This window comes from Peromyscus maniculatus, chromosome 21, assembly GCF_049852395.1.
Source record: "Peromyscus maniculatus bairdii isolate BWxNUB_F1_BW_parent chromosome 21, HU_Pman_BW_mat_3.1, whole genome shotgun sequence".
Classification (NCBI taxonomy): domain Eukaryota; kingdom Metazoa; phylum Chordata; class Mammalia; order Rodentia; family Cricetidae; genus Peromyscus; species Peromyscus maniculatus.
In genome coordinates, this window is record NC_134872.1 from 2,250,764 (window position 1) to 2,273,807 (window position 23,044).

General features: G+C 56.6%; 1 protein-coding gene across 14 annotated transcripts; it reads left to right on the forward strand.

Annotated features, from left to right (window-relative positions):
• The first annotated feature begins 1,618 nt into the window (after window positions 1–1,618).
• Ddr1 (discoidin domain receptor tyrosine kinase 1) lies at window positions 1,619–22,439 on the forward strand. 14 transcript variants are annotated; one of them, XM_076558160.1, is made up of 20 exons: window positions 1,792–2,031; window positions 5,020–5,158; window positions 9,767–9,852; window positions 10,684–10,813; window positions 10,907–11,009; window positions 11,408–11,636; window positions 12,920–13,067; window positions 13,274–13,373; window positions 14,325–14,511; window positions 14,640–14,886; window positions 15,637–15,720; window positions 15,811–15,962; window positions 16,983–17,147; window positions 17,687–17,797; window positions 18,709–18,951; window positions 19,121–19,248; window positions 19,788–20,006; window positions 20,439–20,673; window positions 21,140–21,289; window positions 21,480–22,439. In XM_076558160.1, exons 4-20 carry the CDS (start codon window positions 10,726–10,728, stop codon window positions 21,618–21,620), a joined length of 2,730 nt encoding a protein of 909 aa, XP_076414275.1. In that variant the 5' UTR covers window positions 1,792–2,031; window positions 5,020–5,158; window positions 9,767–9,852; window positions 10,684–10,725; the 3' UTR covers window positions 21,621–22,439. The 14 variants fall into 14 exon arrangements, with proteins under 14 accessions (XP_076414274.1, XP_076414275.1, XP_076414281.1 ...); XM_076558162.1 differs by lacking the exon at window positions 1,792–2,031 and adding an exon at window positions 3,621–3,651; XM_076558161.1 differs by lacking the exon at window positions 1,792–2,031 and adding an exon at window positions 4,369–4,482.
• The last annotated feature ends 605 nt before the right edge of the window (window positions 22,440–23,044 follow it).

A 23,044-nucleotide genomic window follows, 5' to 3' on the forward strand; every position in this document is an offset into this window, starting at 1 on the left:
CTGAGCGGGAAGTGTCAACTTCCCTTGGATCTGGGGCAAGTTCCAACATCTCTGGCCCTGGTTGGTTGTTTTTATGAAGAGCCCTGCCCACCCTCCTCCCAGGGCTGGAGGAGACAACACAGAACAGAAAAGGCTGGAGAAGGGCCGACCACGTGTATCGCTTTCCACCGCCTGCGCTTGCGGAAACCAGTTTACCCCTTGCTTTCCTGGCAGGGGTGGGAGGTGAGCCTCCAGGGCAGTGTGGACCGGACAAAACCGGGCTATCTTCCCTCCACCATTGTCCTGAACTTTGCATTTCTGAGAAACTGCGAGGCTCCACTTAGGGAAAAGAATGCAAACATAATGCTGACATTTCCAGCTCCAAGCCCAAGGCCCTTCTTCCTTCAGAGCCGGGCCACGCTAGTAACGAGAGTTCTAGCTGTGGCGCTGGTGTCCCTCCCTGGAACCACACTTCCAGTTAAAGCTGCCTTTCACACCCGGTGCCGCCTCAGCCAGGAGGAGCCTTGCCTCATCTGCAAACCTTAACTTCGCCGAGACCTGCTTGAAGTTGCGCTCTGACCGGAGGCCTCACTCAGTCTCCTCCCAGCCCACTCGGGAGGTCGCTCCTGACTCTCCCCTGGCTCCCGTGCCTCCCTAGCTACAGCACATGGAGCCTGCCTTCTGTGACTCCTACTCGAGGAGTGCACGCTCCTCACAAACCTCTCAGAGCTCTCTCGGAGTCCTGCCCCGTGCAAAGTCTTTCAAGTCCCTGTGAAATGGATTAGGAGGATGGACTCCGAGATCCGCAGCGACACATCAGAAAGCCACAAAGGAAGCTGATGCCAGGGCAGTGACCACCCACACTCTCTCCAGGGCCCCTCATCCCAGTGGGAGGGACCGCATTGTGGAGACACTACCAAGGGAAGGCGGATGGGGAGTCAACATTTCAGACCGCTCAGAGGGCAGAGCCGGGCTTCCTCTCACGTGCTGCGAGGAGTTGTCACCTCCCGGCCCCACCCCCGCCGGCCCCACCCCCTGCCTGCCCAATCAGTCAATGTCCTTTGGCTTTGGGGTTCAAACCACAGACGGGAGGGAGTCCTCTGAAGATGCTTTTTTTTTTTCATAGGACAGGTCAGCTGCTGAAAACTGAAGCTGCCCCTTGGCTTTGGGCGCTTCTGGGGGAAGAGATCTCACTTTACAGAAGAGCTCTCTCTAACACTTTAGAGAAACAGCCAGTTAAGAAACTGGGACTCGGGGCTGGAGAGATGGCTCAGAGGTTAAGAGCACTGACTGCTCTTCCAGAGGTCCTCAGTTCAATTCCCAGCAACCACATGGTGGCTCACAACCCTCTGTAATGAGATCTGGTGCCCTCTTCTGTATCCATAATAAATAAAATAAACCAAAAAAAAAAAAAAAAAAAAAAAAAAAAAAAAGAAACTGGGACTCTTCCCAGGGAACAAAATCAAAGTTCCGGGAAAGGGAGTGCAGTGTTGGGGACTCAGAGGAGGTCCCCAAAGGACCACCCTCGGTCAGTTCCGAACCTTTCTGCCTCCAACTTTAGCCCTCACATCCCGCCTGGTCCTCGGCTCAGCAGGGCGAACTCAGCTCTAAGCCGTTGGCTGCAGCCAGCGCCTGCGGCTTTCGGCGGGACCTCCTCCTCAGCGGCCTTTGTCTGGGGGGCTCTTTGTCTGGGGTCTCTTTGTCTAGGAGACCCCTTTGGTCCAGTTTCACAGTTCTGTCTCCGCTCCCTTTCTCTGCGTTAGGCTGTCCCCTCCCTCTCTGCGGGGGCTGAGAGGCTCGGCGAGGGGAGCAGGGCTGGGTTGCCATGGTCACCTTGAAGCCAGCCGCAGCTGGCCAGGGCAGCTGCTCTTGGGCCCCCGAGGCTGGAGCTTGGACAAAGCCGGGAGGCTTCATCGGCCTCAGATCTGGATCCCCAAAGGCCTGAGCCTGGGGACACTGAAACTCGGGAGAACCTGGCGGTGAGAGAAAGAGCTCACCTGGGAGAGCAGGAACAGACCTTGGGGCTGGGCTGCCTTTATGAGAAGGGACCAGGTAGGCCTGGAGGCGTGGTGGGAGGGGAGGAGGATGGAGGCCCTGTGCCGAACCAGGTTGACCAGTGAGCGGGCGGGGCCTTGGTGGCCGGCAGCCTGGAGGCAGGTTTAATTCCATCTCTGGGCCTTCCGTCTATCTTGAAATTGTCCTTCCTTTTTAAGTCTGCCCCGCAGCGTCTTGTTTTTGTTTTTGTTTTCCTTTCTTTCAAACTCCATGCCTCAGTCCCTCCCTCCCTCCCTCCCTCCCTCCCTCCCTCCCTCCCTCCCTCCCTCCCTCCCTCCCTCCCTCTCCTATCTTAATTTCATTTCAACCTCCTCTCTCTTGTGTTTTCTCCATCCTAGTTATCTTCCAAACATTTGTTTTCCTTCTGTGTGGGATCAGCTTCCCCGATTCAATCCCCCCCCCCCCCCTCTATCTCTCACCTTTCATTTTGGGACCATCTGCCTTTGGTACCATCTGACTCTGGAGTCAGTTGTGTGCTCTCCTCCTGGGTTCTGTCACCATTGTCTCTCTGTGACCACCAACCTCTCTCTCCTGGTTCCTCCATCCCTTCTCGGTCTCCCTCCCAGACTATCCACGGCTCATCTGTCTCATTTTTCTTTCCTAGATTTATGCCACATCTTCCTTGGTCATCATACTCCAGGCCTCAGTCCCATTTGACTCAGTGGCTTTAAAATATGACCTAAGGCCAGGGTCTTTTCCAGCTCCCTGCTCTACCCCCCTCCCACACACACACACCAGAGGCTTCCCACTCTCCCCAGCTGCTGAGCCAACCTGCTTCCCCAGAGGCAGCTGCATCTCAGGGCAGGGACTGTGGCTAGTGTGTGTTGGGGGCGGTGAGGGTGGGCCCATCTGGTCCACTCTCCTCTCACTGGTCTGTCCTGCTTCCCTGCAGTGGCGGGTGGTCTGCCGGCCTGGGGCTGAGCTCTGATTTCTCCCGCGTGCCTCTCTTCACATTTTCCCCCCAGCTGTTTCCCCTCTTCTTCCTGGGCTTGCAGGAAAAAAAAAAAAAAAATCAGTCCAGCATGGGGGAGTGTGCAAGAGGGAGAAGTCTAGAGCCCTCCCCGGCTTCCAGGGTACAGTGGGGGCTTCTGGGGATGTGGGTGGTGAGAGAGAGGAGCAGTGGATTCGGGGAGCCGCAGATGGCACACTCGGTTCTTGGCTCAGCTCTGTAGGCCCCTGGATGGCTGGGATTTCCCTCTCTGGCCCCTGGGAATCTGGGCTCCAAGCAGCACATTCCAGCCGGCTCCAGCTCCTTTTCTGCTGTCACTTGACTCCGCTGGGCCCCAGTCCCTGCTGCCTTTCCAGCCCTGGTCTGGGTCGAGGTGGGCATCACCGACTAGGAATTTTCCCTGGGAGTGAGAAAGGGGCAGAGGCTTCCTCCACACCCCCCACCGACCCTTCACTGGTCAGCGCGAGTCTGGGGCGTGCAAGGTTCCACCGGGTGTGAGGAACCCAAGCTCCGCCTGTCCCGGGCTTCCCCAGAGCGTCTCTTTGGGAGGAGGGGCTGTTACCGTCGCAGGTGAGGTTACTGGGAAGCCTTGGCCCCACCCCCAGCCGGACTCCACACCCCGCCCAGCCTCTGCAGCGCCCAGATTTCCTATTGCTGCCTGCAGAGGGGTAGGTAATCTGGGGAGGGGGTATCCCTAAGGGCTCGGTGGAAAGGCCGGAGGCAGTTCTCCCAGTGACCAAGGGAGCTATTAGCAGGTCTTTCAGCAGCTGGGGCGTCCCTGGGTGTGTAAACTGGAGACTCAGCCTGCCTTGGCCTCTCTCCCGAGCGGCCGCTTATCTTCCTGGTAGCCTTTTCTGTTCTTGTCTGTTTTTTCTTGAGACTCTTTGGAAATGCTTTTGGGTGTGAGTTTTCAGTCAGTTGAGAGGCGCAACAGGGTGGTAAGACCGGCAAGGTTTCTGGAGACTGTACTGTGACCTGACATCATTCGGGGACTTGGCAGGTGTGGGGTGCGGAGAGAGGTAGGACTGACAGGTGGTGCTGAATGGGGACAGAACACCTCCTACACAAGCTCTGCCACCCTCTCCCGCCCCCCATCTCTCCCTTCCGAGGCTCAGCAGCTCTCTGTTCATTGTTTTCTTGCATCCTTGGGTCTTGCGTTCCTGTCTTTTTGGGCAGCATGTGATTTTCAGGGCGCCTATCTTTCTCCTCCACCCCCACCTCGACTTGGCTCCATTTTGCGCCTCTCCTTGCCAGAAACCAGACTCCGTGGCTCCCACCAGGGACTGAGCTGGCTGGGAACTGAGGAAGGCTTGCCTGAGGAGGACTCCAGAGCGAGCCTGGATGGAGCAGGGAGCCCAGGGGGACCCAGAGCCTGGGAGTCTGGACCTCAGGGCTCCTGGGAGAACAGGAGGGAGCTGCAGAGCTGGGGAGAGGGTCTGGAAGAAGGGGACAGAGAGAAGTGGAGACTAAAAGAGTGTGGCCCGCCCTCAGGCTCCGGGGTAATCTAGGTTGGGAGCCGTGGGGCGGGGGTGCCAAAAGGTAGCAAAGTGGGGTAGGGTGAGAACCAAGCGGGTCTGGGTAGACAGGTGAACCCGGCTCCCTTCCCCCAGCCGGGCTCCGGCTCTCGCTCCCGTGCTGGGCCTGTGGGAACCCGCTGCTTCCTGCGTGCCCTGGGGCTGCTCCTCCGTGCCTCTCTCCCTCTCTCCAGGAACCGAGCCCAGAAAAAGGGGAGGAGGGAACGCGCCATCTCCTCGCGGGGCCACCGCGTGGGGGTCCTGGGCGGGCTGTAGCCGGGCCCCTGCTGGTGCTGCTGTACCCCAGCCTCGGGGCGGCGGGGGATGGGCGTGCGGATCACCTAGGGGAGGCTACGCGCGCAGGGGCACATGCGGGGCGGGCTCCGCGCTAGGAGAGAAACGAGGGGCGGCGCCGGGCGTGGGAGCGCGGGCGCCGGGGCGGGAGGACGGGCGGGGGACGGGCGCGGGGAGGCGGCGCCTGGACGCGATCCGGCCCCGCGCTGGCTCCTCTCCCCGGAACAGGCCCCCGACAGCTGCTCGCGGGAGCCGCCTCCCGACACCCGAGCCCCGCCGGCGCCTGCGCTCCCCTCCCGCGCCCTGCCGCCGAGGAGGCCCCAAGTCGGGGCCGGACGCCTGAGTCGGCCCCGGAGAGCGATGAGAGGTAGGGAGCGAGGTGGGGACGCGCAGGAGGCAGGGGGCGCGGGTTGGGGAGCCCCAGCTCTGCCCACCGCCCCGGGGTTTTGATTCTCTATCCGAAACAGAGAGGGCCCTGACTCTCCGAGGAAGTATTTTCTCGCAGGGAAGGATCTCTCTTTTCCTGGGTGAGGGGAGAACCGAGCCCCAAGAGGACAGGTGCGCATATGCAGCCCACTGAGTCATCCTGTCGGTGTTCCCTGTGCCATGCCTACGAGCATGCTCTGTTAAGCTGCCCCGGCCAGAGGGAGCCAGCCTGACGCCCAACCTACCAGACCAGCCACGCTCGGTGGTTGCCGGGTGGTGCCAAGAGACGAAGTCACCGCCCAATGAGCAACGCTCCCAGGGTCCCCTTCTGGCCGGGCATTCCTGTCCAGCACCCCTTCTCCCAGCCACCGCCCGCCCGGCTGGCCTGGAACAGACTGGCTGAGAAGGATGGAGGTGTGTCCAGACCCCAGTGGCACTGTAGGAACAGGTCACAGTAGAGCGCATGAGTGAGAAATGGACTTGTTCTTCTTGCTCCTTTTCCCACCCTGGCTCCACCTGTCCCCACCTGCTCTTGGCTTAGTCACCCATGTGTGTTTGGGAGGGGCAGTTCTCTGGGGATCCCGGACCCCAGGGCCTGAGTTGATTTCACGTTGTCTTCTGATGTGATGTCGCAGCAGCATGTGTCTGGCATTTAGTATTCACAGGTGTCTAAAGGTGGCAGCTCACTAAACGGTGAGATCTGACTTGATAGATTACCTCGGGGTGTGTGGCACACACCTGTAATCCCGTGAGAGGTGGAGGGAGGCAGCAGGATCAAGAGTTAAAGGTCAGCCTTCCCTGGCATCGTCGTGAGTTTGGAGGCTTGAACTACTTGAGACCTTGTCTCAAAAAACCAATCAGTCATTTGGCTGTAGTGGAACATGTCTTTAATCCCAGCACACTCAGGAGAGAGAGGCAGGTGGCTCCCCATGGATTCAAAGGCAGCCTGGTCTACATAGCTAGTTCGAGGCCCACCAAGGCTCTATAGTGATACCCTGTCTAAAAAGCAACAAAAATCCCTCCCTCCATCCAACCAACCAACCAACCAACCCCCCTCCACCTCAAAAACATAAATCAAACACACACACACAACAAAAGATTTCAAGGTGTGTATGGAGTGGGTAAGAATTGTGTATGAGCTGGTCTTGGTGGCACATAGGCCAGTAGAATATGCTGAAGAGGCAAGGGGACCAGAAGTTAAAAAGAAGAAAGAAAATGTATATATATATATATATGAGGCTGTAAGGCACCCAGAGGTGTGAGCATGGTACATTTCGTTTACTCTAGTGTTTACAGTGGGCTTGTTAAGTCTCACCCCATCTCTGTGTATGTGTATAGAGCTGTGTGGGTGTAGTTCTCTGGATTTGGAGATGGGGTTTAGGAGAGGAGAATGAAGGGCCTGAGGCAGAGTGTCCTGTAATTGGTTGAAGAAAGGCCAGGTAGGGTGCCGCTGAGCTGGAACTCCTCAGCCGATCTGATAGTGGGAATCCAGACCTAAGGACGATGAGAAAGGGATTGCCCTGGACCTTGTCAGCATGCTTCTGCAGCTCCTCCGCCTGGCCCGGTGCCCTGCTCTCAGAGTCTGCTCTATTTACCTCCAGCTTTGTGTTTCTGCTCTGTCTCCCCCTGCCTCCTGTCCCCGCCTGGCTTTGTATCTCTGCCCCAGGCTCCTCTCGGCACTGTCTGGCTCTGATGACTCATCTGGGATAGGCATGAAGGTTACTCAGGGGAACAAGGGCCCTGCTGTTTCTACAGAGGTGGGGGTGGAGAGTGGCACCCAGGAATTCCCTGCCAGACTTCTCGGTCCCTGCTCCCCTGCACCGTGGGGCTGTACCCTCAAGGGGCTGGTCATGGTGCCTTTTGGTTCTAGGCTCTCCTTCGATAGCCAAGTGGCCTCTGGCAACCCAGTCAGCCCCCTCAGCTGCTACTTCAGTGATGGGGGGTCTCAGCTGCCTCTTACATTCCTGCCCTAGAGCATTGTGGGAGCAGCTGGAGGAGGACAAAGGGATGGGGGAGACTCCCCCCAACTCCTCCTACCTCCTGGGGTGACCTGGCTTCCCTGTAGTTAAGCCCGCCCTCATCTCCAAGGCAACTCAGCCTTCTCAGCTCAAGGTTCTGCTACCTTCAGTAAGTTGGAACTTGGGGAACGGGATGCCAGAGGCAGGGCAAGGAGAGCTGGGGGGACCTGGTGGCGGGGATGTGAGAGGGGCAGTGGGGGTCCCTCGGGATTCCAGGACCTTTAGACTTCAATGCGGGCCTCAGGCATTGCCAGGTATCAGGAGAACTTCTCTGTCCCCAGGACAGTGGACAGTAGATCCCTGAGTTTATACGAAGACTTCAGCTGGTTTGGGGGAGGGTAAACTGCCCACACCCCAGAAGGAACAGAGAAAGCATCTCGGTCTTCAGGGAGAAACAGTTACATGGAGACTCTGATGCAGAAGGTCCAGGTGGGGTTCCGAGTCTCTGCCAAGCGTCAGAGGGTGTCCAGTCTGCTGGTCTGGCTACCTCAGTGGGCTAGGGAACTGCAGAGGACCATGAGGTTGAGCGCTGATGGAGTCTTGTCCTTAGAGGTTTGAGGCGCTCGGGCTAGCTGGTGTTTAGTTCTATTGTATTTTCCTCAATAAACCAACGAAACTTCTCTAGGACTGAGGGTTTACACTGGTGTATATGTTAGATGATTTACATGAATGTGTGTTACTGTCTGGATGTAGAGAGCCAACACCGCCAGTTTCCTCCTTTTTGTGTGCTCTTCCCTCTCTCCCCTGTTCATGGTCGCGCACAGCCTCACCAGCCATACGTACGCGAGTGCGAACAGGCGTGGGTTTGTTTATCCTCTGCTTTCACGGGGTGGAGTGATTCTCGTACTTCTGAGTCTGGCTTTCCTTGGTGAGCGGTGGCATGGCAAACACACGCCGAATCAGATTCACAATACTTTTTTTTTTAATTTAAAAGAATTATTTTAGATTCATATATTTTAATTTTTTTTTCTATTTATGGGTGTTTTCCCTGCATGTATATCTGTATAATGTGTGTGTGCACCCGGTACCCACGGAGCTCAGAAGAGGGCATTGGATTCCCTAGAACTGTAGTTATGGATGATTGTGAGCCATGGTGTGGGTCCTGGGAACTGAACCTGGGTCCTCTGGAAGAGCAACAAGTGCTCTTAACTGCTGAGCCGTCTCTCCAGCCCTCACTTTTTTTTTTTTTTTTTAAACTTTTGTTGGCTTTTGTTTTTTGGTATTTGATTTGGAGTCCCATGTAGCCCAGGCTGGCTTCAACTTTAGAATGGGGCTGAGGCTGGCCTTGAGCTACTGGTCTTTGGCCTCTCAAGTGACTTGCCAGGGTATGCCACCACACCCTACCTTTCTTTCAAATTTATTATTGTTGTTTATTTTATATGTGTGGGTGTTTGGGCTTACATGTATGTCTGTGCACCACAGGCGTGCCTGGTGCCCATGGAGGCCAACAGAGAACACGGGATCCCCTAGGACTTGAGTTACAGATGGTTGTGAGCTGCCATGTTAGTGCTGGGAATCTAACCTGGGTTGATTCAGCAGCAGCCAGTACTCTTAACTGCTGAGCTGTCTCTCCAGCCCTTTCTTTAAAAAAAAAAAAATTACGGCCGGGCGGTGGTGGCGCACGCCTTTAATCCCAGCACTTGGGAGGCAGAGGCAGGCGGATCTCTGTGAGTTCGAGGCCAGCCTGGGCTACCAAGTGAGTTCCAGGAAAGGCGCAAAGCTACATAGAGAAACCCTGTCTCTAAAAACCAAAAAAAAAAAAAAAACAAAACAAAACCAAAAAAAAAAAATTACATTTATTCGTGTGTGTGTGTGTGTGTGTGTGTGTGTGTGTGTGTGTGAGAGAGAGAGAGAGAGAGAGAGAGAGAGAGAGAGAGAGAGAGAGAGAGAGAGAGAATGGCTGGTAGTAGGGGCACACGCCCTTAATCCCAGCACTCAGAAAGCAGAAGCAGGTGGATCTCTGTGAGTTTGAGGCCAGCCTGGTGTACACAGTTCCAAGATAGCCAGGGCTATCTAGAGAGACCCTGTCTCAAAAACAGATAAAAAAGGGTCAGTTTTCACCTTCCACCCGATTCTCTCCTTCCACCCGTGAGTCCCAGGGATAGAACTCAGGTCATCGAACTTGGAGCTAAGTGCCTTTGCCCACTGAGTTACCTCTCTGGTCTTTTACTTTTTTCTTTTTTCTTTTTATAGCTACGTAGACGTTTAACCCCCGCCCCCTGGCACCCCTAACCCCCAGAACATCCCCCGTGGGTATTCACATAGCTTAGGGATCTGGGTCCTCACCAAAGGCTCCGTGGTGGACATCTGGAGGCAGTTTTGAGTTCTTCCCCTACTCCCTTTGTTTGAGCCATCTGCCCTGATCATAGATTGCTTTCCAAGTAGATTCTGACGCTATCACAGCACCCCCCTACACAAAAATGGTGGCTTCTCTTTTTGTCCCTCTTCCCATGGAAGATATAACCTTTAACAATACTTTGTTGGGGTTGGAGAGATGGCTCAGTGGTTAAGAGCACTTCCTGCTCTTACAGAGGACCCAGCACCCACATGGTGACGGCTCACAACCATCTATAACTCAAGTTCTAGAAGTTCTGCCTCCCTCTTCTGGCCTCCTCAGGTACTGCATGCACGTGGCGCACATCTGTTCCTGTAGGTAAACCCCAATATGCATGAACATCTAAAAAATAAATCTTAAAAAATACTTTGTCAAGTTGGGTATGTCAAGTATGTAGCTATCTGTAATTCCAGCATTTGGGATATTGAAGCAGGAGGATTTCTCCCCAGTTCAAGACAAGCCTTAGGCTGCATAGTAAGTTTGAGGCCAGCTTTGGGCTGCACTGTGAGAACCTATCTCAAAAAGAGAAACATTCCTTTGTCAGTCTGATTCGTATTTTTCTAGTGAACTTACTATTTTTTAAAATATATATTTTAACCATGTTGGCTCTGTTCTTGCATGAAGTGACTCCTCAGAGCGTTGGGCCATTTCTATATTGGCTTGTTTATAAAATCGTCTCCTCCATTTGTAAGAGTTCTTAGTTCTAACCATTAAGCCCTTTGTCTCTACTGTGTGTTGCCGACATTTTTTTTGAAGTCTCCGTTTTTTGTTTTTGTTTTCTCTATTGATTGAGGGGTGGGGTGGGGCTTCGCGCATGTCCTTTAATGAACGGGTCTCTGTCTGGTTCCTTTGTGTGTTAAATGTGGATCGTAACATCTACCTTATAACGTGGCTGACGGTAAAGCTATGGACTCTGGTTTGAGGTCTCAGCCGGTGCCTGGTGTCTAGGGGGCAGTCTAAGGTAGAGCCGTGCTCTGAACGGTGACTTCTTGTTTTTATTTTTGGCCATTTCACTCCCCTTTTCCCCAAAGCTGCCCTCCCGTCTGTCTCTTGCTGTTGGCTGTACCTAGATCCTTTGGTGAGCCGACTCTCCTCCCGGTTTGTCCCCTGCAGAAATGCCGTCCCCTCCTCCATAGGCCAGAGGGACCAGGAGCGATGGGGACAGGGGCCCTCTCACCTCTACTGCTGCTGCTACTCTTGGTGACAATTGGAGATGCTGACATGAAGGGACATTTTGACCCTGGTGAGGAGGCTGACTCTTGGGTCCCTGAGGGATAGAGCTTGGGAGTCAGAGAGTTGGGGGGGCCCTGATCCATCCCATGCCTGTGTCCTCCAGCCAAGTGCCGCTATGCCCTGGGCATGCAAGACCGCACCATTCCCGACAGCGACATCTCTGTGTCCAGCTCCTGGTCAGACTCCACCGCTGCCCGCCACAGCAGGTACCCGATCCTGGGGGATTCCTTGAGGGAGCCCTTTAATGGACCCCTCTGTGCTCTTCCAGCCCCTCAGCGCAGGCCAAATGGCTTTTGAGAAGGCCCAGGCCAGCGACGCATATGCAGTGTGGTGGGAGCAGGCTGTAATAGACCCAGAGCCGGGCTGGCAATGTGATTCAGTTAGGGTACTCAGCTAGTATGAAGAAGCTCTGTATTCAATTCCCAGCACCCCATAAATGGGTGTGGTGGCATATACTATAATCCCATCACTCAAGAGGTAGCAGCAGGAAGAACAGAAGTTCAAAGTTACTTAGTGAGGCCAGCCTGAGCTACAAAGTAACACTGTCACAAAAATAAAAAAGAGCCAAGGTCAAGTGTTGCCCTGACCTCCTTCTTCCTCCCAGGCTGGAAAGCAGTGACGGAGATGGGGCGTGGTGCCCTGCAGGACCTGTGTTCCCCAAAGAGGAGGAGTACCTGCAGGTGGACCTTCGGAGGCTGCATCTGGTGGCTCTGGTAGGCACACAGGGCCGCCATGCTGGGGGCCTGGGCAAAGAGTTCTCCCGAAGCTACCGGTTGCGTTACTCCCGAGATGGCCGCCGCTGGATGGACTGGAGGGACCGCTGGGGTCAGGAGGTGAGGCTGAAAAGGGAGGCACCTGGGAAGGATGCATTCTTCTCCTTGCCATACTCTAAACAGCATCTGCCACTGCCCATGCTCTAGCGCTAGTCTAGTCTGCCCAGCTCCAGACTCTGCCAGGAGCGCCACCCAGTGTTGCCAACCTGACTGCCTCTTAACATCCGGTGCGGGGTGTGGGTCTCAAACTTACCATCGGCCTCTCCAGTGGACGCCAGTCCCCACTCTTATCCCAAATCTGTTCCTTTTTCTTGTTCTCAGCTTGGGGGAATTTACAGCCCCCCCCCCCCCCCCCCGATCCCATGACCACAAACTAAGATGGTATTGGTGTCTTGCTCTCTCAGCTCCTCTCTGCACCCACCTTTGTGGCATTTTCTGAACCCCATCACTCCACCCCCACCTCCCAGCCCTAAGCCGTGTGTTCTTCCATCCAGCTGAAGTCTAAACCATTCAACCGGCTTCGGTCCCTTTCTACTATGTATCAAACTTCTTCCTGGGGCTACAAACAGCACACCCAGCTCTCAGCCCGACACTGGCTTTGGCTCTATCAGAAGAAAATAAAAAGACTCCAATTCTTTGAGTGCGAAGCACTTGGATTAACCCAGTTTCAGCTCCAGGGGATCTCGCACCATCCTCTGGTCTCTGCAAGCACTGTGTTTGCGCGTGCAAACCCGCAGACATGTACATACGCTGGGCCATACCGCCTTTATCTGTGGAACAAGCCAGGGTCCCTCTCCACAGTCAGGGGCCAGACACTTGCTGCCGCCTGTGCCCGGTCAGCCCTCCCCCAGACACCCAGAGGCTTCCTCTTACTCCACCCAGTGCTCCCCGGAGATGTCACCTCCGGCAGATCCTGCTCTGGACGCCCACCTCACTGCTCTGCCCCACACACTGCCTCTTGTTCCTCACAGCTGTCCTGTGAGGAGGGGTTCCCTTCACCACTGAGGTCATGTCCGGTCCAGAGCAGGCCCTTGGTCAGCTGCTGAATGAACAAAGTGGGTGGGGTGAAGCAGGCTGGTTCTCGGGGAGGGTCTGGGTACAGCAGCATGGATGGCTTGGAGACACATGGGAGCCGGCAAGGGGAGAGGGTAGGTGACTGAGGACGGGCCTCCAGACTTCAGGAGGCATCAGTGGTCACTGCCACAGAACTTCCTTTTAGAAATGCCCAGCTGCGTCCCACAGTGCTGCGTGCTCAGTGTCACCCTCTGCCAGCGTCTCGGTGGCCCCCGCAGGCTGACCTGCAGCCCCACCCACCCATGCACCCCTTTTTTCCTGGCCCACAGGTGATTTCGGGTAACGAGGATCCTGGTGGAGTGGTGCTGAAGGACCTTGGGCCCCCCATGGTGGCCCGGCTGGTCCGCTTCTACCCCCGGGCTGACCGAGTCATGAGCGTCTGTCTACGGGTGGAACTCTATGGCTGCCTGTGGCAGGGTGAGTGGGTGGGCCTCACAAGGACCCCTCACCGGTCCTGGAAGCAAGAGACAGAGAGCGTGAGGAGGGCCTCGGAGGTCCTCTTCTGTCGGGAAGCTGCCACTGAGAGGAGAGGGGGACTGGACAGTGTTGCCTTCTCCACGCTCACAGGAAGGGGCTGAAATCACTCGGCCTGATGCCTCTAACTCCCGTTTCCACCCTCCCAGATGGACTCCTGTCGTACACAGCCCCCATAGGGCAGACCATGTACTTATCTGAGGTGGTGCATCTCAATGACTCCACTTACGATGGATATACCGCAGGCGGGTAAGACCTGTACGGAGCTTGGGATGGGAGAAGGCCAGTGTGTGTGTGTGTGTGTGTGTGTGTGTGTGTGTGTGTGTGTGTGTGCTGTGTGTGTGTGTGTGTGGTGTAGTATGTGTGGTGTATGTATGGTGTGTGTGTGGGGTGTGTGCGTGTGTGTGTGCTGTGGTGTGTGTGTGTGTGTGTGTGCTGTGTGTGTGTGTGTGTGGTGTAGTATGTGTGATGTGTGTATATGTGTGTGTGCTGTGTGTGTGTGTGTGTGCTGTGTGTGTACGTGTGCATGTGAGGTGAGGTGGAGCAGGGAGTAGCCTGTAAATGGAAGAACTGGGGAGAACGCCAGTTAGGTGGGGCCTGAAAGGACAGGCTGGGAATGAAGGATGGTAAGGTGGCCATTGCCAAAGGGCACTTTGTCTGCATTAGAAAGAGGCACCCATGGTCCAGACAAGGCTCACCTTGTAAGAAAACCTGCAGGGCATCAGAACTGCAATCCCAGTGCCTGGGAGGTAGAGGCAGTAACACCAGCGCTTTCTAGACCAGCCAGACCCCCTAAGACACTAGCTAAAAACAAACAAGGTGGGGCTGGAGAGACTGGAGAGATGGCTCAGATGGCTCACTGGCTGCTCTTCCAAAGGACCCAGGTTCAATTCCCAGCAACCACATGGCAGCCCAAAACTGCCTGTAACTCCAGTTCTAGGGGAACCAACACCCTCACAGAGACATACATGCAGTGAAATACCAATGCATAAAAAATAAATGAAAAAAAAAACTATAGATTGAACCTTTTGCCTTAGTGGTGGTGACCGTTTTGGGTGTGGTGGATGACATTGGGGTGGGCTGGGAAGGGAGAGGGGGTGAGGATCAGGCTGTTCCGGCCCCTGCTGGGTGTGTGCGTGCAGAACCTGCGAGGCCCACCGTCTTCCCTCTGAACAGTCCTTTCCGGTTCCCTCCGATCAGGCTGCAGTATGGCGGTCTGGGCCAGCTGGCAGACGGCGTGGTGGGGCTGGATGACTTCAGGCAGAGCCAGGAGCTGCGGGTCTGGCCAGGCTATGACTACGTAGGATGGAGCAACCATAGCTTCCCCAGTGGCTATGTGGAGATGGAGTTTGAGTTTGACCGACTGAGAACCTTCCAGACCATGCAGGTGAGCGAGCTCTGCCCTCCGGAGAACACGGGGGGGGGGGGGGGGGGGGGGGGGGGGGGGGGGTGCGGGGGCAGGGGGATGCTGCTGTGGTTTCCTGGCCTGACTCGGCGTCCTCCTCTTTCTCTCAGGTCCACTGTAACAACATGCACACTCTGGGAGCCCGTCTGCCAGGCGGGGTGGAATGCCGGTTTAAAAGGGGCCCTGCCATGGCCTGGGAGGGAGAGCCTGTGCGCCATGCCTTGGGGGGCAGCCTCGGAGACCCCAGAGCCAGAGCCGTCTCAGTGCCCCTGGGCGGCCGCATGGGCCGCTTCCTGCAGTGCCGCTTCCTCTTTGCAGGACCCTGGTTACTCTTCAGTGAGATCTCTTTCATCTCGAGTAAGCCCCCGAGTTACCTGTTGGTCTGGCTGTCAGCCCTGTGGTGTCTGTCCCCAGCATATGGATTCCTGGTATCACCCGTCACCTGTGATATTTCTCGGACTGGGGCAGAATAATCAGACCCCAGTCCTTTGTAGAGTCTTTCTTGTTTTGGTTTTTTGGTGTTTTGTAGATTCTTTTTTATCTTATTGTGTTTTGAGACAAGGTCTCACTTTAGCCTTGGCTGGCCTGGACCTCAGAGAGAGACATGCCTGCCTCAGCTGGCTGAGTGCTGGGGTTAAAAGCATGTGCTGCCACACCCAGGTAGATTCTTTTTTTAATTAAAAAAAAAAATTTAAATTATTTTTAAAAAATATTTTATGTTTTTGAGACAGATCTTATAATGTAACCTGGACCAGCCTAAAACTCATGATCCCCCTGCCTCAGCCTCCCCAAGCATTAGGATCATAGCTGCGCAGGGTCCCTGTTGTTCCCAAATCTCTCTCTTTCCTGGATGAATCCCTCATTCCTGATCCATCCTGAGTGAGGGTGACAAGTTCTGGTTAAGCCTGAAAGACTTCTGCCTGGTTGAGAAGGGGCATCTTCTCTTAAGCCTGCAGATCCGGAGTCCTCCACTCCCCCTCAGCCCGGGGCTTCCCACACTGCCCTACCAATGGGCTTGCTCTGCACCCCGTTCCCCCCAGTTCCCTAGGTCTCATGTGTCCCGGGGTCCCCCCGCTCTGACTCTCTCTTCTCTTTCCTTCTCCCCAGATGTGGTGAACGATTCCTCCGAAACCTTCCCGCCAGCCCCCTGGTGGCCGCCTGGCCCCCCTCCCACCAACGTCAGCAGCTTTGGTGAGCAGTCCTTGGGTACAGTTCCTCGGGGGCCTCCCCCTCTGGTGCGGCCGGACACCTGCTGTGGTGCTGACCATTCTCCCCTGTCAGAGCTGGAGCCCCGGGGCCAGCAGCCGGTGGCCAAGGCGGAGGGGAGCCCGACTGCCATCCTCATCGGCTGCCTGGTGGCCATCATCCTGCTGCTGCTGCTCATCATTGCGCTCATGCTCTGGAGGCTGCACTGGCGCCGCCTGCTCAGCAAGGTGGGCAGCGCGCTGTGCCTGGGCGGGCGGGCGTGGGAGCACAGTCCACGGGAGCACAGTCCCCGGGAGCACAGTCCACGGGAGCACAGTCCACGGGAGCACAGTCCACGGGGAGCACAGTCCACGGGAGCACAGTCCCTGGGAGCACAGTCCACGAGAGCACAGTCCACGGGAGCACAGTCCACGGGAGTACAGTCCCTGGGAGCACAGTCCACGGGAGCACAGTCCCTGGGAGCACAGTCCACGGGAGCACAGTCCACGGGAGCACAGTCCCTGGAGCACAGTCCACGGGAGCATAGTCCACGGGAGCACAGTCCCTGGGAGCACAGTCCACGGGAGCACAGTCCCTGGGAGCACAGTCCACGGGAGCATAGTCCACGGGAGCACAGTCCCTGGGAGCACAGTTGGGGCCGGTAGGATCTATAGGGCTGGGCTTAACATCAGAGGCAGAGACCACCCTCAAGAGTGAGCATGGTGTGTGAGACGGACACCACGTGACTCAGTTCCCACCACCGTGAGTCTCCTTTGGTTGAGAGGAGGTGGTAGTTACCCGAGCTAGGGAGGAGCAAGAGCTGAGAGTCCTCGGAGAGGGGCCTTGAAACAGGCAGGGCCTTCCAGTGCAGGGTGTACGTAGCAAGTAGCAAACCAGCCCTCCGGGAGGAGCCAGGAGAACGTATCTCCTGGCCTCACCTTTGTCCTCCAGCCCAGCCCTGTCCGTCTGGGGTCCTTCTTTAAACCAAAGCCCAACCCACCTGTTGGGAGCAAAGGCTGGAGAAGAGCCAGTGAAGGGGTTAGTGGCAGGTCACCTGCTCTCCGTATGCCCCGGACCTCCCATGTCTGGGAGGGTCATGTCCGTTAGGGTTGATAATTAGGGGCCCTGGCCAGATCTGGGTTGGGTCCTGTGGGGTGACATCCGGGAAGTGGAGCTGCCGTGAGCAGAGGACAGACCAGCTCTGATCCGAGCACCCAGGAAGCTGTGCTGTGTGTGGCTCCATTAATGTCGTTTAATCCCGCAACAAGGCCGAGCGCCGGGTGTTGGAGGAGGAGCTGACGGTTCACCTCTCAGTCCCTGGGGACACCATCCTCATCAACAACCGCCCAGGGCCCCGAGAGCCACCCCCCTACCAGGAGCCCCGGCCTCGGGGGACTCCACCCCATTCTGCGCCCTGTGTCCCAATGGCTCTGGTAAGGCCTTGCCTTGTTCCAGTCCCCCTTGTCATCTGCCTGGGTTCTTGTCGTATCCCTCCTTCTCCTTCACTGTCTGTAGCCAGTCCAGCATCTTCTTATTTCTATGTCCCTCCATATAGTCTCCGCCCAGGTTTTCCTATGTATTACCCACAATGCCAGTGGTCTCATCCTGTCACAGTGTCATAGGTTTCTGTTGTACCCTCTCGTTGTCTCCTTACCCCTCGGCACTTGCTCTTTCCATCCATCCACCCATCTTTGTCCATCCGTCCACTCATTCGAGCACCCATCCATCCTACCATCCATCTATATTCATAAACCCATTTGTCTATCCAGCACTCAGACCGCAGTTTTAGCTCTCACCCATCATCCACTCACCCATCTGTACGTACGTACGTACCCATCATCCTCTCAGCTCTCCGTTACTCGTGAGGGCCGTGGTTTCCTCTATCTCTGTCTCCTGCACTTTCATCCCGACGCCCCGGTCTTGCCTTGAGTCTCATCCCTTCCCCGTGTCTCCCCCCTCCTTCTCCCGACAGCGTTGCTGCTCTCCAATCCGGCCTACCGCCTCCTTCTGGCCACTTACGCCCGTCCCCCTCGAGGCCCGGGCCCCCCCACACCCGCCTGGGCCAAACCCACCAACACCCAGGGTAAGCCCCTCCGCCGCTGGGCTCTGCAGGCTCCCCATACCGCTACCGGCCGGGAAAAGCCCTCACGCCTTGCGCTGTCCACTTCCCACTGTGGCCTCTCCTGCTCTCCCGAGCTCCCCGGCTCTGCTGGAGCCACCGGGAAGGCTGCCGGTCCTAGCTCTGTCCCCTCCTCCTCTCACACTGCTCTCCAGAGCTAGAGAGGACGCTGCTGTGGTGCCGCTCTCCTGTAACTCCTCCTTTATTCTCCCCTCTCTCTAGAGCTGCCAGGAGGAGGGCCTCACCCTGGGCGCTTGCCCCCTCCCCCCTGTGTCCTCTCTCCGCAGTCCCAGAGGTGAAGGCTCATGCCGCCCCTCCTGTCTGCTCCTCTTTTCTCTGTGTTGCTTTCTCATGGTGGCCCCTCTCCCCAGGGCCTAGAGGGGACAGCTCTGCCTCCCTTCTGTCTGTAAACATCTCGTCTCCCCTCTGCGTGTGCCCTGTCTCTGCCTGTCTTTGAGCGTGGTGTGTTCGGGATTGGGAGTCACCGGCAGGGAGGGGCTGGGCCGACAGGAGCTGGAGCTGGTGGTCAGTGGGATGAGGGTTTGGAGTATGGGGGAGACCCGTGGCTTGGTCCTGCTTCAGACGCTGGGTGGAGGAATCCTTCTTCCAGCCCAGGCTTACCTAGTGGTTAGGGTTATACCAGGAGACCCCAGAGGGTAAAATATTCTGGTACCTTCTGCTCAACAGTCTGTGCTACCTTGAAAGCCTTGGGTGCGTAGCACCGTTCTCGCACTTGCCTTCTCCGGTTTGAGGCTGGCAGCGGGGACCTAGGGGACATAGAGGCTGGGACCTCGGGGAGATGGGACATGGAGAATTGTGCTGCTCAGGGCTGCTCCTGATGCCTCGTCCTGTCTTCTCTCCCCTCGCCTCTCCAGCCTGCAGCGGGGACTATATGGAACCCGAGAAGCCGGGTGCCCCGCTTCTACCCCCACCTCCCCAGAACAGCGTCCCCCATTATGCCGAGGCTGACATTGTCACCCTGCAGGGCGTCACTGGGGGCAACACCTATGCTGTGCCCGCCCTGCCCCCAGGGGCAGTTGGGGATGGCCCCCCAGAGTGGATTTCCCCGGTCACGGCTCCGCTTCAAGGAGAAACTTGGCGAGGGCCAGTTTGGGGAGGTAAGAAGGGTGCCTGCCCAGCTTAGACAGCGTCTGGCTGGACTAGGGCTTTGTTGCCGTGCCTGCATGCTTCCTCGGCCCGGCAGCTCGCCATCTGTGCCGTGATGCCCCCGTGTGACGCCGTGGCCTTGGCAGACCTGGCGACCGAGCGGACGACCTTCATTCCCAGGTGCACCTGTGTGAAGTAGAGGACCCTCAAGACCTGGTCAGTGGTGACCTCCCTGTCAGCGTGCACAAGGGGCACCCCTTGCTGGTAGCGGTGAAGATCCTCCGGCCCGATGCCACCAAAAATGCCAGGTGAGACCCACGGCAGCAGTAGTGACGGCACAAGCCAGTGAGAAGGGGGGAAGTCACATGGGGCCCCACTCCTGGACGGGGAGCTGCAGGCAATTAACAGCTTCTGAGAGGGGGCGTGCTAATCTCCAGAGATCAGTCCCCTACTTGGTTATCCAGTCCCAAGTGGTCAGCCTTGAAACCCACACACACCAGCAACACTGAGGGGATTGGGCAGGGTGCGTTCATAGACTTACTCACATACACACCTATAGCAATAATAATTAAAGAGTGAGAGGCCGTAGATTCGAAAGAGAGAGGTGAGGGACACGGGAGAGGGAGGAGAGGGAGAGGGAAATGATGTGAACATACTTTAATTCAATTTAAAAAATAATTAGCAAAAGAATGCTCAGTAAGGACTAGGGATGATGTCTAGAAAAGGAGGGGGGGCACCATGAAGATTGGGGAGCAGCAGAGCCTGGTGTCTGAGAGGGAGGTCCTGGGGGGCAAGAAGGAAGATCCACTGCCATGCCCGCTTCTCCAGCCTCTCCCTGCTTCTCCAGGAATGACTTCCTGAAGGAGGTCAAGATCATGTCGAGGCTGAAGGACCCAAACATCATCCGGCTCCTGGGCGTGTGTGTGCAGGACGACCCCCTCTGCATGATCACAGACTACATGGAGAATGGTGACCTGAACCAGTTCCTTAGTGCCCACCAGCTGGAGAACAAGGCAGCTCAGGGGGTTCCTGGGGACAGAGAGCCTGACCAGGGGCCCACAATCAGGTACCCACTCCCCGAGGCAGGGCCCTCCTAAGAGCACCCCAAGTGGGACTCCTGACCCTCACTCAAGCTGGGGAGGAGCGAGGGCAGCATTGGGTGGGGATGGGCCGGTAGACGTCCCAGAGGGACCTAGGATGAGGAATGTCCATGGTCATACATGAACTAGGCCAGAAAGGCTCGGATCTTGGGAGGAGCAGGCGAAGAGGCCTGGAGCCTCTGTGAGTTCTCTCTTCCCCAGCCTAACAAAGCATGAGCTCCTCGGGATTGGGTGGGTGGAGTAGGAGCTGCCCGGTTCTGAGCCTCTCCCTTCCTGGATCAGGAGTGACCTCTGCAGTGGTTGAGGTGTGGGCTCCCCTCCCTCTCCTAGACAGACGCGTGTGAGGTGGGGTGCGGTCTGGGCTGCCCTGTGACCTTCCCTTTGACTCCTTCATTTAGCTACCCCATGCTGTTGCACGTGGGAGCCCAGATCGCCTCAGGCATGCGTTATCTGGCCACACTTAACTTTGTACATCGGGACCTGGCCACCAGGAACTGCTTGGTTGGGGAAAATTTCACCATCAAAATCGCTGACTTTGGCATGAGCCGGAATCTCTATGCTGGGGATTATTACCGCGTACAGGGCCGGGCTGTGCTGCCCATCAGGTGGATGGCCTGGGAGTGCATCCTCATGGTGAGCGGCCCAAAGGAGCAGGCTGGGGCCGGGGGGGGGGGGGGGGGGACACGACTACACTGGCTGCCCTCCCGCCAGCTCTGTAGCTCCCCAGCCACTTGCCTTTCTGGGGCTGCACTCTTCTCATTTGGAAGTCGAGGGTACCTCTGGATCTAGGAACTGGGAAAAGAAGGAACAGCGATGTGTGGGGAAAGGGATCCAGGAGCCAAGAGTGGGTGCTGGACTGAGGGGCAAGAGCTGGAAACTGGGAATAGAAGGGGTTGGAGTAGGGCAGAGGCTCAGTGCCAGCAGGTTGGAAGGCAGGCAGAGAAGGACAGGGCCAGAGCAGCGGAAGGGGGGAGGCAGGAACAGAGGAGCAGGTGGAAGGGGTCAGGTGGAAGGACAGCCCGGGGCGAGGGCAGGTAGACCTTGGGTCTGCCCTGTCTTGAGATCTTTCCTCTGCCTTTCTTGCATTCTCGTGTGCCAGGGGAAGTTCACGACAGCAAGTGACGTGTGGGCCTTTGGAGTGACCTTGTGGGAGGTACTGATGCTCTGCAGGTCCCAGCCCTTTGGGCAGCTTACAGACGAGCAGGTCATCGAGAACGCTGGGGAGTTCTTCAGGGACCAAGGCCGGCAGGTTGGAGCTGAGGGAGGGGATGTGGCTTGTGGGAGGGGCCAGGAGGCTTGTGGGAGGGGCCAGGAGGCTTGTGGGAGGGGCCAGGAGGCTTGTGGGAGGGGCCGGGGGCAGAGCATGTGGTGATAGAAACTAAAGAGCACCTGCTCCCCCCCCCCCCCCCCCCCCCCCCCCCCCCGCCTCTCCTCCACAGGTATACTTGTCCCGGCCACCCGCCTGCCCGCAGACCCTCTATGAGCTGATGCTGCGGTGCTGGAGCCGGGAGCCCGAGCAGCGGCCGCCCTTTGCCCAGCTTCATCGGTTCCTGGCAGATGACGCTCTTAACACAGTGTGAACTCAGGACCCTGCAGCCCTTTCCCACTGGGCGCCCTCCAGGGGAAGCTGGACACTAAAACGAGAGAAGCCCACGGCACCCCACCCCACCATCCCCTGACTTGCCGTCCCTCAAGAGGCAGCGTTTCTGCAGGTGGGCTGGGCCTGCCCAAGGAGCGGAAGCTTCTGTCGCTGGAGACACTCTCCCTTCCTGCTCGCCTTCCATCTCCCGAGCACCGCCCACCCAGCTGGCCCTGTGGTTGGGATCCTGCCTGACTTCTTCCAGCCATCCCCTGGGGAAGAATGGGGACACATGCAGGGCGCACACTGGACAAGGCCCCCTGGAGCACCTGGGCCCCACTGGACAACACTGGTTCCTGGGGAGGTGGCTGTGCCCCCGGCCTCCTTCCTGTCACACACTGGACACTGCCAGCTGAGAAACTGGGGAATGAGGTGGACAAGGAAACCTAACCCCTACGGTGGTCCTCAGCCCTGGCTTCCTTCTGATCCCCGCCCCCGACACACTGGACCTGGGGTGATCCTGTCCTGATCCTCATCACACACCCCTCCTTCCCACCGGCTGAACTGCAGCTAGGACTTCTCAAAGCCTATATGTTTCTGTGGAGTAAATACTAGGATGGGGGACAGAGGGATCCATAGCCCAAGGCTGGGGGTGGGGAATCTCTATTGTAGCTACCACATTGGTTTTTCTATAATCACGTGGGTTTGTACATTTTTGGGGGGAGAGACACAGATTTTTACACTAATATATGGACTTAGCTTGAGGCAATTTTAATCTCCTGCACTAGGCAGGTAATAATAAAAGTTGAGTTTTTCCACAGCTGTGGGTGCATTCCTGGGGTTTGGGTCGTGTCTGCCTCCTCCCCTCCCTCCCAGCCCACTGTCTTTATTTCCCCAGTCCATGTCCAACATCCTGCATGTGTAACTGAGCATTGGTCTGTTGTCACATAATCCAGGCCCATGCAGTGAGGCCATGAGGGCCCTGTCCACTGGGATGCTCTGCAGAAAGAATATAAATAGTGATGCCCATTGGGGTCTGGAGAGAGATGGTTCAGTGGTTATTGGATCTCTTCCAGAGGACTCAGGTTCAATTCCCAGCACCTACATGGCAGCTCACAACTGACTGTAACTCCAGTTCTAGGGGTTTTAACACCTTCACATACAGGTAAAACACCAATGCACATAAGTGAATAATTAAAAACAAACAAATAAATAGTGGTGTCCATCGGTTGCAAGTCAACAGGTATCTCAGAAAACACTAGGAGTTTTGCTCTCATTCATCATAAAGAGCAGTGCTAGATTTTGGTTTGAGGTATCAAAAATAAAGGTGTCATTTCTTTTTTTTTTTTAATCCAAATTCTAGGATCCAAAGGGCTGGGGAGGCCCAGGTGATGTCTGGGTTAGGTTTTGAAAGCATGCACATGC